Source organism: Triticum dicoccoides, chromosome 7A (genome assembly GCF_002162155.2).
Source record: "Triticum dicoccoides isolate Atlit2015 ecotype Zavitan chromosome 7A, WEW_v2.0, whole genome shotgun sequence".
Taxonomy (NCBI): domain Eukaryota; kingdom Viridiplantae; phylum Streptophyta; class Magnoliopsida; order Poales; family Poaceae; genus Triticum; species Triticum dicoccoides.
The window spans coordinates 26213805-26228050 of NC_041392.1; the positions used below are offsets into that span (position 1 = coordinate 26213805).

Here is a 14246-nt window from a genome sequence, read left to right on the forward strand (position 1 = left end):
TTCGGGATTAGTGTTGAACCTAAATAAGTGTTATTTGGTGTTTGCGTTGAGCATGAATATGATTTGATCACGTTTATTGCAATACGGTTATTCATTTAAGTTAGAGAATAATTGTTGTTCTGTTTACATGAATAAAACCTTATATGGTTACACACCCAATGAAAATGGTTCATTGGATCTTGATCGTAGTGATACACATATTCATAATGTTGAAGCCAAAAGATGCAAAGTTAATAATGATAGTGCAACTTATTTGTGGCACTGCCATTTAGGTCATATTGGTGTAAAGCGCATGAAGAAACTCCATGCTGATGGGCTTTTGGAATCACTTGATTACAAATCACTTGATGCTTGCGAACCATGCCTCTTGGGCAAGATGACTAAAACACCGTTCTCCGGAACAATGGAGCGAGCAACAGATTTGTTGGAAATCATACATACTGATGTATGTGGTCCGATGAATATTGAGGCTCGCGGCAGGTATCATTATTTTCTGATCTTCACAGATGATTTGAGCAGATATGAGTATGTCTACTTGATGAAACACAAGTCTGAAATATTTGAAAAGTTCAAAGAATTTCAGAGTGAAGTGGATAATCATCGTAACAAAAATAAAAGTTTCTACGATATGATCGCAGAAGTAAAATATTTGAGTTACGAGTTTGGCCTTCAGTTAAAACAATGTGAAATAATTTCACTACTCACGCCACTTGGAACACCACAGTGTAATGGTGTGTCCGAACGTCATAACCGTACTTTATTAGATATAGTGCGATCTATGATGTCTCTTACCGATCTACCACTATCGTTTTGGGGTTATGCATTGGAGATAGCTACATTCATGTTAAATAGGGCACCATCTAAATCCGTGGAGGTGACACCGTATGAACTGTGGTTTGGCGAGAAACCTAAGCTGTCGTTTCTTAAAGTTTGGGACTGCGATGCTTATGTAAAAAAGTTTCAACATGATAAGCTCGAACCCAAATCGGAGAAGTAAATCTTCATAGGATACCCAAAAGAAACTGTTGGGTACATCTTCTATCACATATCCGAAGGCAAGATATTCATTTCTGAGAATGGATCCTTTCTAGAGAAGGAGTTTCTCTTGAAAGAAGTGAGTGGGAGGAAAGTGGAACTTGATGAGGTACCTATACTTGCTTCTCTATTGGAAAGTAGTTCATCACAGAAACCGGTTTCTATGACGCCTACACCAATTAGTGAGGAAGTTAATGATGATGATCATGGAACTTCAGATCAAGTTACTACTGAAACCTCGTAGGTAAACCAGATTGATATCCGCACCAGAGTGGTACGGTAATCCTGTTCTAGAGGTCATGTTATTTGACCATGACAAGCCTACGAACTATGAGGAAGCGATGATGAGCCCAGATTCCGCGAAATGGCTTGAGGCCATGAAATCTGAGATGTGATCCATGTATGAGAACAAAGTATGGACTTTGATTGACTTTCCCAATGATCAGCGAGCCGTTGAGATTAAATGGATCTTCAAGAGGAAGACGGACGCTGATAGTAGTGTTACTATCTACAAAGCTAGAATTGTCGCAAAAAGGTTTTCGACAAGTTCAAGGTGTTGACTACAATGAGAATTTCTCACTCGTATCTATGCTTAAGTCTGTCCGAATCATATTAGCAATTGCCGCATTTTATGAAATCTAGCAAATGGATAAACAAAACTGCATTCCTTAATGGATTTATTAAAGAAGAGTTGTATATGATGCAACCAGAAAGTTTTGTCAATCCTAAAGGTACTAACAAAATATGCAAGCTCCAGCGATCCATCTATGGACTGGTGCAAGCATCTCGGAGTTGGAATATACGCTTTGATAAATTTATCAAAGCATATAGTTTTATACAGACTTGCGGTGAAGCCTGTATTTACAAGAAAGTGAGTGGGAGCACTACAACATTTCTGATAAGTACATGTATGACATATTGTTGATCGGAGATAATGTAGAATTATTCTGCAAAGCATAAAGGAATGTTTGAAAGGAGTTCTTTCAAAGAAAGACCTCGGTGAAGCTGCTTACATATTGAGCATCAAGATCTATAGAGATAGATCTAGACGCTTGATAAGTTTTTTCAATGAGTACATACCTTGACAAGATTTTGAAGTAGTTCAAAATGGAACAGTCAAAAAGGAGTTCTTGCTTGCGTTAGAAGGTGTGAAGTTGAGTAAGACTCAAAAACCGACCACGGCAGAAGATAGAGAGAGAATGAAAGTCATTCCCTATGCCTCAGCCATAGGTTCTATAAAGTATGCCATACTGTGTACCAGACCTATTGTATACCCTGCCCTGAGTTTGGCAAGGGAGTACAATAGTGATCTAGGAGTAGATCACTGGACATTGGTCAAAATTATCCTTAGTAGAATAAGGATATGTTTCTCGATTATGGAGGTGACAAAAGGTTCGTCGTAAAGGGTTACGTCGATGCAAGTTTTGACATTGATCCAGATGGCTCTAAGTCTCAATCTGGATACATATTGAAAGTGGGAGCAATTAGCTAGAGTAGCTTCGTGCAGAGCATTGTTGACATAGAAATTTGCAAAATACATACGGATCTGAATGTGGCAAACCCGTTGACTAAACTTCCCTCACAAGCAAAACATGATCACACCTTAGTACTCTTTGGGTATTAATCACATAGCGATGTGAACTAGATTATTGACTCTAGTAAACCATTTGGGTGTTAGTCACATGACAATGTGAACTATGGGTGTTAATCACATGGTGATGTGAACTATTGATGTTAAATCACATGGCGATGTGAACTAGATTATTGACTCTAGTGCAAGTGGGAGACTGGAGGAAATATGCCCTAGAGGCAATAATAAAGTTATTATTTATTTCCTTATATCATGATAAATGTTTATTATTCATGCTAGAATTGTATTAACCGGAAACATAATACATGTGTGAATACATAGACAAACAGAGTGTCACTAGTATGCCTCTACTTGACTAGCTCGTTGATCAAAGATGGTTATGTTTCCTAACCATAGACATGAGTTGTCATTTGATTAACGAGATCACATCATTAGGAGAATGATGTGATTGACTTGACCCATTCTGTTAGCTTAGCACTTGATCGTTTAGTTGGTTGCTATTGCTTTCTTCATGACTTATACATGTTCCTATGACTATGAGATTATGCAACTCCCGTTTACCGGAGGAACACTTTGTGTGCCACCAAATGTCACAATGTAACTGGGTGATTATAAAGGTGCTCTACAGGTGTCTCCGAAGGTACTTGTTGGGTTGGCGTATTTCGAGATTAGGATTTGTCACTCCGATTGTCGGAGAGGTATCTCTGGGCCCACTCGGTAATGCACATCACTATAAGCCTTGCAAGCCTTGCAACTAATGAGTTAGTTGCGGGATGATGTATTACGGAACGAGTAAAGAGACTTGCCGGTAACGATATTGAACTAGGTATTGAGATACCAACAATCGAATCTCGGGCAAGTAACATACCGCTGACAAAGGGAACAACGTATGTTGTTATGCGGTTTGACCGATAAAGATCTTCGTAGAATATGTAGGAGACAATATGAGCATCTAGGTTCCGCTATTGGTTATTGACCGGAGACGTGTCTCGGTCATGTCTACATAGTTCTCGAACCCGTAGGGTCCGCACGCTTAAAGTTCGATGACGGTTATATTATGAGTTTATGTGTTTTGATGTACCGAAGGAGTTCGGAGTCCCGGATGAGATCGGGGACATGACGAGGAGTCTCGAAATGGTCGAGACGTAAAGATTGATATATTTGACGACTATATTCGGACATCGGAAAGGTTCTGAGTGATTCGGGTATTTTCGGGAGTACCGGGGGGTTACGGGAATTCGTATTGGGCCTTAATGGGCCATACGGGAAATGAGAGAAAGGCCTCAAAGGCTGGCCATACCCCTCCCCATGGGCTGGACTCCCCTAGGGCGCGCCATAGAGAGGGCCGGCCCTCCCCCTCCTCCACTCCTTTATATACGGGGGCAGGGGGCACCCCAAAGAGACAACAATTGATCCTTTGGATCTCTTAACCGTGTGCGGTGCCCCTCTCCACCATAATCCTCCTCGGTCATATCGTAGAGGTACTTAGGCGAGGCCCTGCGTCGGTAGAACATCATCATCGTCAACATGCCGTCGTGCTGACGGAACTCTCCCTCAAAGCTGGATCGGAGTTTGAGGGACGTCATCGAGTTGAACGCGTGCAGAACTCGGAGGTGCCGTGCGTTCGGTACTTGATCGGTCGGATCGTGAAGACGTACGACTACATCAACCGCGTTGTGTTAACGCTTCCGCTTTCGGTCTACGAGGGTACGTGGACAACACTCTCCCCTCTCGTTGCTATGCATCACCATGATCTTGCGTGTGCGTAGGGAAAATTTTGAAATTACTACGTTCCCCAACAAATACTTGGGGCAGTTCCGCTTCCAGTGACCAGTCTGCTTGCAGTAGAAGCACTCAATCTCAGGCTTAGGTCCAGACTTGGGTTTCTTCTCTTGAGCAGCAACTTGTTTGTCGTTCTTCTTGAAGTTTCCCTCCTTCTTCCCTTTGCCCCTTTTCTTGAAACTGGTGGTCTTATTGACCATCAACACTTGATGCTCCTTCTTGATTTCTACCTCCGCAGCTTTTAGCATTGCGAAGAGCTCGGGAATTGTCTTATTCATCCCTTGCATATTATAGTTCATCACGAAGCTTTTGTAGCTTGGTGGCAGTGATTGAAGAACTCTGTCAATGACACTATCAACAGGAAGATTAACTCCTAGTTGAGTCAAGTGATTATGATACCCCAAACATTTTGAGTATATGTTCACTGACAGAACTATTCTCCTCCATCTTGCAGCTATAAAACTTATTGGAGACTTCATGTCTCTCAATCCGGGCATTTGCTTGAAATATTAACTTCAATTCCTGGAACATCTCATATGCTCCATGACGTTCAAAACATCGTTGAAGTCCCGGTTCTAAGCCGTAAAGCATGGCACACTGAACTATCGAGTAGTCATCAGCTTTACTCTGCCAAACGTTCTTAATGTTGTCAGCGGCATCTGCAGCAGGCCTGGCACCCACTGATGCTTCCAGGACGTAATTCTTATGTGCATCAATGAGGATAATCCTCAAGTTACGGACCCAGTCCGTGTAATTGCTACCATCATCTTTCAACTTTGCTTTCTCAAGGAACGCATTAAAATTCAATGGAACAATAGCACGAGCCATCTATCTACAATCAACATAGACAAGCAAAATACTATCAGGTACTAAGTTCATGATAAATTTATGTTCAATTAATCATATTATTAAAGAACTCTCACTTAGATAGACATCCCTCTAATCCTCTAAGTGATCACGTGATCCAAATCAACTAAACCATGTCCGATCATCACGTGAGATGGAGTAGTTTCAATGGTGAACATCACTATGTTAATCATATCTACTATATGATTCATGCTCGACCTTTCGGTCTCCGTGTTCCGAGGCCATATCTGTTATATGCTAGGCTCGTCAAGTTTAACCTGAGAATTCGGCGTATGCAACTGTTTTGCACCCGTTGTATTTGAACGTAGAGCCTATCACACCCGATCATCACGTGGTGTCTCAGCACGAAGAATTTTCGCAACGGTGCATACTCAGGGACAACACTTATACTTTGATAATTTAGTGAGGGATCATCTTATAATGCTACCGTCAATCACATGCAATCAATATAAGTGATATGATATGGCCATCATCATCTTGTGCTTGTGATCTCCATCTCCGAAGCACCGTCATGATCACCATCGTCACCGGCGCGACACCTTGATCTCCATCGTAGCATCGTTGTCGTCTCGCCAATCTTATGCTTATACGACTATCGCTACCGCTTAGTGATAAAGTAAAGCATTACAGGGCGATTGCATTGCATATAATAAAGCGACAACCATATGGCTCATGCCAGTTGCCGATAACTCGGTTACAAAACATGATCATCTCATAGAATAAAATTTAGCATCATGCCTTGACCATATCACATCACAACATTCCCTGCAAAAACAAGTTAGGCGTCCTCTACTTTGTTGTTGCAAATTTTACGTGGCTGCTACGGGCTTAGCAAGAACCGTTCTTACCTACACATCAAAACCACAACGATAGTTTGTTAAGTTGGTGTTGTTTTAACCTTCGCAAGGACCGGGCGTAGCCACACTCGGTTCAACTAAAGTTGGAGAAACTGATACCCGCCAGCCACCTGTGTGCAAAGCATGTCGGTAGAACCAGTCTCGCGTAAGCGTACGCGTAATGTCGGTCCGAGCCGCTTCATTCAACAATATCGCTGAACCAAAGTATGACATGCTGGTAAGCAGTATGACTTATATCGCCCACAACTCACTTGTGTTCTACTCGTGCATCACATCAACACATAAAACCTAGGCTTGGATGCCACTGTAGGGGAACGTAGTAATTTCAAAAAAATTCCTAAGCACACACAAGATCATGGTGATGCATAGCAACAAGAGGGGAGAGTGTTGTCCACGTACCCTCGTAGACCGAAAGTGGAAGCGTTAGCACAACGCGGTTGATGTAGTCATACGTATTCACGATCCGACCGATCAAGTATCGAATGCACGACACCTCCGAGTTCAGCACACGTTCAGCCCGATGACGTCCCTCGAACTCCGATCTAGCTGAGTGTTGAGGGAGAGTTTCTTCAGCACGACGGCGTGGTGACGATGATGATGTTCTACCGACACAGGGCTTCGCCTAAGCACCGCTATAGTATTATCGAGGTGGACTATGGTGAAGGAGGGCACCGCACACGGCTAAAAGATCAGTAGATCAATTGTTGTGTCTCTAGGGTGCCCCCTGCCCCGTATATAAAGGAGCAAGGAGGGGAGAGGCGGCCGGCCAGGAGGGGCGCGCCAGGAGGAGTCCTACTCCCACCGGGAGTAGGACTCCCTCCCTTTCCTTGTTGGATTAGGAGAGGAGAGGGAAGGAGAGAGAGGGGGAAAGGAAAGGGCCCCCCTCCTTGTCCAATTCGAACTTGGGGGGGGGGGGGGGGGGCGTGCGGCTGCCCCTTGGCCGCCTCTCCTCTTCCACCAATTGGGACCATGAGGCCCAATAACCTCCGGGGGGTTCCGGTAACCCCCCGGTACTCCGGTATATATCCGATAACCCCCGGAACCATTCCGGTGTCCGAATATAGTCGTCCAATATATCAATCTTCATGTCTCGACCATTTCGAGACTCCTCATTATGTCCATGATCACATCCGGGACTCCAAACAATCTTCGGTACATCAAAACATATAAACTCATAATATAATTGTCATCGAAACTTTAAGCGTGCGGACCCTACGGGTTCGAGAACTATGTAGACATGACCGAGACATGTTTCTGGTCAATAACCAATAGCGGAACCTAGATGCTCATAGTGGCTCCCACATATTCTACGAAGGTCTTTATCGGTCAAACCGCATAACAACATACGTTGTTCCCTTTGTCATCGGTATGTTACTTGCCCGAGATTCGATCGTCGGTATCTCAATACCTAGTTCAATCTCGTTACCGGCAAGTCTCTTTACTCGTTCCGTAATACATTATCCCGCAACTAACTCATTAGTTGCAATGCTTAAGTGATGTGCATTACCGAGTGGGCCCAGAGATACCTCTCCGACAATCGGAGTGACAAATCCTAATCTCGAAATACGCCAACCCAACAAGTACCTTTGGAGACACATGTAGAGCACCTTTATAATCACCCAGTTACGTTGTGACATTTGGTAGCACACAAAGTGTTCCTCCGGTAAACAGGAGTTGCATAATCTCATAGTCATAGGAACATGTATAAGTCATGAAGAAAGCAATAGCAACAAACTAAACAATCAAGTGCTAAGCTAATGGAATGTGTCAAGTCAATCACATCATTCTCCTAATAATGTGATCCCGTTAATCAAATGACAACTCATGTCTATGGCTAGGAAACATAATCATCTTTGAACAACGAGCTAGTCAATTAGAGGCATACTAGTGACACTCTGTTTGTCTATGTATTCACACAAGTATTATGTTTCCGGTTAATACAATTCTAGCATGAATAATAAACATTTATCATGATATAAGGAAATAAATAATAACTCTATTATTGCCTCTAGGGCATATTTCCTTCACTCGTATGCCGAGAACGAAGCAAACAAGGACCCCCATCGAACGTGTGGACCCATCGGACGACTACACGAGGAGGACCAAATGACTGGTGAGCTGACAGATTTGTCCACCCTAAAAAATATCTTCACGGACTCATGTTGAAATGATCCATTTCAACCCATTGTTGTTAAAAGAACAGCGGTTGTTGAATTGATGATGAACTACGCTCAATTGCTCTAATCCGGATCAGGCAATCACATTACACTTTGCCTTCTTGGCTTCCTTTTTCTTTCCAGGCTAAAGTTGTAAATAAAAATATCTAATTATTTCATGAAATCACTAAATAAGGAGTATCACTGGCAAGGTTTACCCCAAACTTGCCACGAGGGAGTTTTTCTCCCCCACGTGCAGGAGGGAGGGAAGGGTTGGTCCGGATCCGTTTTTCTCAAAATGAAATATCCATTAAATGTGTCTAGATCTTTGACATTTGATCTCATGTTATATGTTTCAGCAAACTTTATTTCGGGCACAACGGGTATTCCCAATTGGAACTAACTTGTGCTTCTCACTAGCACCAACATGTGCTTTTGATGTGAACTAACATGTGCCCCGCGAGGGAGCACACATGCTCCAACCCAGAGAACACTATCCTACATGCCACATGTCACTCTTCCGTGCGTCTCACGCTCTATCAAAAGTGACATCCATTGATTTTTCCTTGGGGGCTCCCTTTAACTAGTTGCTCTAAAAGAAGGCAATCCTAAGGCTCAATGGAGATATGAGCTGTTCAGTTTCCTCTAATATCTGCATTGGTGCCATGACAATAGATAGATATGATATCTAGCTTAGTAGTTGATGTCCGTAGATAGAATACATTCCGAATTTCGGAGTAAGCAATCAGAAATCTAAGTGGATCGTGTAAACATCCATGGAATATGAGAGGTTATATATAGAGCCCAACGCGAGAGAAACATGACAAATAATTGAAAGCACGTGTCAGCAAGGTACACAACTCATGAGCACTACCGATAGTTAGGTCTTTTTGAGGTGTGGAAGATATGATTCATTCTCTTGCACTTTAAATTAGTAAATGGCAATGTGTGAGTCTCAAACCATGTGCATCCACCGTGCATGGCTATCATGACCCTTGGAGGTAGAAAAAACTACATATGTCGTTCGTCACAAAATAACTCATGCATATAACGGTCGTACTGCCGAACAATAGATTAGATGTGACTTAGTTAATTCTCATCTAGATGAGAGCTAGCCACGCTCCATTTTTTTTATTGTTACACTAAATTAAGTTAACAACACTTTCTTCAATATAAAGTAATTAAGCTTAACAAATTCCCTAAATACTAGAATGTAATTTACTTCATGCATTCTCTTGATTTGTTTATTTTATTGACTTCCCAGTTAGTGTTGATAGTAAACTAGCATAGTACTGTAACACAGAAAAATAGCTCTGTGTTTTGTGATGGACGACAAATCTGAGTGCCAACAAGTTACGGGTGCACGATGGTGTTAGAGTCAGGTCATTTCGTACACTAGTGATAATTTGAACACTTGAGAATTTTTTTTCTACACGTATTATATACCTTAATTAAGAGAGAACTTTGGGGTTTTCCCAAAGTGCTTAAAGCATCTCCAACGCAAATTCTTAAAACGGACAGGATAGGGGGAGGGAGTCATCCCGTATTTATCTGGTTTCATCCATCTACGCATGTGCATGCCATGGTTGATGAGAGAGAGGGGATGTCCCGATGTCTGACTTGGTGGTTTTTGGTTGCTAGGCGGATGTCCAGACTCCCTGAAAGCCCCCTAAGTTTGCTAGGCGGATTGTCACCAGCTTACCCCCGTCATTGAGCCCTTTTTTTCAAAAAATATCAAATTGTATTTAGAAGTTTCAGAAAGTATCATTTTTCTTCTTCTACAAATGTATATGCATGTTCTTCAAGTATGTGTAAGGTTTCATTAACTAATGCGATTGGTTGCATGCTAGACAAAAAATGAGTAAATTACAAATATTTGGTCCAAATACAACAAAGACAAAGCTCATTTTAATCTATGTACTTATTTGTCTTTTTGCGTGTGCATCACATATGAACATATATGTACATGCCTCTCAAAAAGAAAAAGATCATATAAGTTCATGAAATTTTGTACATGAACACTACAAATATATGCTTATATGTATACTTTTTTTAGATTTTTTTATGTGTGGAAATAGTATTTTCCTGAAAAAAAAGGGAGGAATCCCATACTGCTTCCTTTCTGGCGTGTTTGCACGGGCGCACAAGCCAGTAAACATTTGTTGGCTAGCCACGTCTTTCTATTTTTTTAGTGCCTCAAAAGTACTCCCTTCGTCCCATAATATAATTGTAGTGTCAAAAACGCTCTTATATTATGGTCCGGAGGGAGTAGAAAATAATCAAGAAAGAGAACCACAAGGCTTACAAATCAAAAGTATTTGGCACTTGCATTTTTTTTACTAAATAAGTATTTGTGATCATGAAGCACCATGACATTTTTTTCTGATAAGTATTCCAAACGCGTAAATTGGCTCCCAAGCCTGGAGCACGCGCCCGGTTCAGGGTATGTATTCACCTTCAACTGAACTTGGGCGACCAAGAGCCAGACCAGAATGCAGAATCCCACTTCTTTTGTCAATGCCATGCCCATTGTAAAACATGTATGTGAATGTGACGGTCATAATCTTTGGCCGTCCTCGGTCAACTACAACCCCTGATGATTACTCAGTGACAGCAGTAAGCTGGTGACGATCTCCCACTCCCGACGCTGCAGAGCATCACCACAACTTCCGACATGCCGGGCCTACATTCAGGACGACAGTGGACGCACAGCAGAGCCACCTTAACGCATTCCGCAATCTGGGCTCTCTCGCTCTTGCTAGCGCGTAGCAGTGGGTCAACAAGCTTGCGGGGCCTCTTCCGATACTTGCGTGCCTGGAAGTATTCCAAGCCATTTCAAGTGATGTATTGAATTTTCACTGGTGATTTTGTACATAAAAGGCACCCATATTTATGAAAGATCCTGAAGTTCAAGGCATCTTAAAGATTGTGTAGCCACACACTGCTCTGCTTCGAGGTAAAGTGCAGTGGCAGATTATTGAGAAAGGGTGAGTATTCACCCGATAGGAGCTATGCACTACTGCGAATCGAATTATGTCATGATAATACAAAATTACTTACATGATCAGGAAGTGATCCTGGAGATGAGCCCTTCTTCGCCTTCACCATATAAAACCAAGGGTTGTTTCCACATATTATCTCAAGAACTACGATGCCAAAGCTGTATACATCTGCCTTCTGCGATAACATTCCGGTAGTAGCATATTCAGGATCTGCATAGCCACTAGTAGATGAAAAATGGGATCGTCATTCATGGCGGTGCACTTGCAAACACTTCCAGATGAAATAAGACAGTTGCATCTCATAACTAGATTGTTGAATCAGATGAGCTCTTACTATGTGCCGCATACAATATCTTCCGCAATTGCATCTGGAGCTAGCTTTTTAGCCAGACCAAAATCAGAAATTTTAACATTCAATTCAGTATCCAACAGGACATTACTTGGTTTCAAATCCCTGTGGACAATGCCCATCTGAGAATGCAGATGCAGATAAACAAGGCCATCTGCTATCCCTTTGATTATTTGAAGACGCTTTGACCAATTAAGCAATTTCCTTTTTGACTCATCTACAAAAATGTAAATGCATTATTAGGGAGATGCATTTTCTGACAAATAATAAATACAAGCCCAGATAATTAGTAGAAACATGCCAGAAATGACGGCTGCCAAGCTATTGTTCGACATATATTCATAGACAAGTATCTTTTCTTTTCCTTGAACACAAAACCCAAGTAGCGAAATTATATTTTTATGTCGAAGATTCGGAATGACTTCAATCTCAGCTCGGAACTCTGATAGGCCTTGATGTGAAGATGTGCTGAGTCTTTTGACAGCAATATCGAGACCATCAGGTAGTTTGCCCTGAAAAAATTAAATGGCAACATTGAAGAACCCATCTCAACATGGATTGAGGAGGTTCAGAGAAAAAGATTTGGGGTATGGTTAAATGTACTGTGGATAAGCCTGACTATTGCTAGTGTATGAGAGCAAATTACCACTCATCAGTAGCATTACTGGCATATGCAAACAATGGATGGTAGCTCAAGTAGAGATGTACAGTTTCCCTTTTCGAAGAAAATAAAATTCAAGTAGATATGAGATAATCTACATAGCACTATTCCTATCCTCTTTAATAATCCTGAATTCTCTCCATATATGACAATTGCAATTGGTATAGGATGTCACTAAATTGAAGCTACGTTGAACTAAATCCAATCCAGTTTAAGTTCATAAGCAATTGGGATATATGCAAATGTAGTACTGTCCCATTATTTCAGTCATGCAGAAACTATCAGAGGTGGAGGCATAATCAAAGACCCCACACTTCTTACCAAAAGTCAAAGAAGTCAATTGACCATACTATTGCAGCTTCCACCCACTTTATGCATGCTTTGACTGACAAACAATAGCGGAAACTACATTTCTGACCCCATTCAACATACTTATGTAATACATGTCCCACAGATATTTAATCTGATTTTGCCACTGGATACCATTCCTATTAGACAGGAAACTACATTTCAAAAGCTGGATTCATCTATGCCTCTATGAGTTGGAGCTGATAAAAATGTAAACACCATACTGTCAAAAGATGCACTTCAGTTCCAAAAAGAATATTACAGCAAATTAAATATGGGGGAGAAAATATTCAGGATAGAGAATCAATCTACTTGTCTTTTTAGAGAAAATCCATGTACTTTTTTTTATATAAATGATTGTATTTTACCCTAGGGTGGCAAACTGAGATTTCATATTTTAATTCTATAGTATTGCAAATGCATGATCTTAAGCAGTCCAAGGCTGTCACATACTAAAGCTTGTTTCAAGAAAGTATTACCTTGTAGGTACAGCCGAATACACCATTTCCAAGCAAGTTCCGCAATGATAAATTGTCTGTAGCAGCCAATATCTGAGAGAAACTAAAATAGGGTAGCTCTGCACCTTTTGCAACACCTATGAGATTGACTATTTCCTCCATATTCATGGCTTGGCCTGATCCATAGAGAAATGCACCTTGTCATTGATTATAAGGCAGGGCATGCTTGTTTCAAAGAGTAAATACACAATTTTCAAACTGCTTCTATGGGATAGCTAGCACCGACAAAAGTAAGTAGAACAATAAACAAAAGCTGACTCGTCCAAAAGCATATGTGCATATGCAGTGGAGTTAAACTGTGAAATTTGTAGCACCTAGTTATAAACTAGAAGAAGTCGTCAAGTATTTGAGTGCACATACTTGTTTTTTGTTCTTCGTCAGATTTTGCACAGGGAGGAGTTCCCGGATCTTCTAAATGAATTGCCTTGAAGGCCTCTGTTCTGAGTTTTTTACAATAAAAAAGATATCAAAAAGAGATAAGTAAAGGAAATCAAGATTTAGGTGTTAAAATTTAATGATTTTTCATTTGTATTTATGGGTGGGACACACGAGGTTAAAGTCTTGCTTAATGCCTACTAAAGTAGCACACAACTAGGTGGGAGCCTGGTGATTAAGTTGTAAAGCAGAGTCTCAATAATCTGCAAAGTTAGTGCACTAAATTGATATAGACCAATTACAAGTCCGGTCATGGTTATAATTTGAAAAGGTGTGATGCTCAACAAGTTCAATTTCATTGTGCTACAAGAAATTGTTTGTGCATCCTTCATTCTATACCTTGACTAAAAGAGCTGGAAACTGAAGCAGGTCCACAATGGTTTGAATGCACAGCAAAGGGGAATCCATGAATGTGACTGAATTCAGCATAAAACAAGGTACTGTTGATATACCATACCTATTGTTATGATGTTCTGAAGGATGGACTGCATGTAACTCATCCATAGTACCCTTTGAGATGCAAAAAAAGAGAGAGATGGAAATAAGATCCTTTCAACATAATTTTCTCTTGAATAAACATTATGGAAATAACGAGCAATATTCCAGCAACAAATCAATATTAACTATGAAACATAATAGGCAAAA

General features: G+C 41.1%; 1 protein-coding gene across 3 annotated transcripts in view; it reads right to left on the bottom strand.

Annotated features, from left to right (window-relative positions):
- Positions 1-10589: 10589 nt before the first annotated feature.
- LOC119332095 (putative receptor-like protein kinase At4g00960) overlaps positions 10590-14246 on the bottom strand; it is a 5253-nt gene continuing 1596 nt past the window's right edge. Inside the window, exons 2-8 of one of the 3 annotated variants that reach the window (XM_037605263.1) lie at positions 14059-14111; positions 13527-13606; positions 13128-13282; positions 11941-12151; positions 11625-11856; positions 11349-11511; positions 10590-11102 (exon numbers count right to left, since the gene is read on the bottom strand). In XM_037605263.1, the coding sequence (XP_037461160.1) occupies positions 10893-11102; positions 11349-11511; positions 11625-11856; positions 11941-12151; positions 13128-13282; positions 13527-13606; positions 14059-14111 (1104 nt within the window). In that variant the 3' untranslated portion in view covers positions 10590-10892. Of the gene's footprint in view, positions 11235-11348; positions 11512-11624; positions 11857-11940; positions 12152-13127; positions 13283-13526; positions 13607-14058; positions 14112-14246 lie in introns of all 3 variants that reach the window. The other 2 variants (XM_037605265.1, XM_037605264.1) reach the window with 2 other exon arrangements.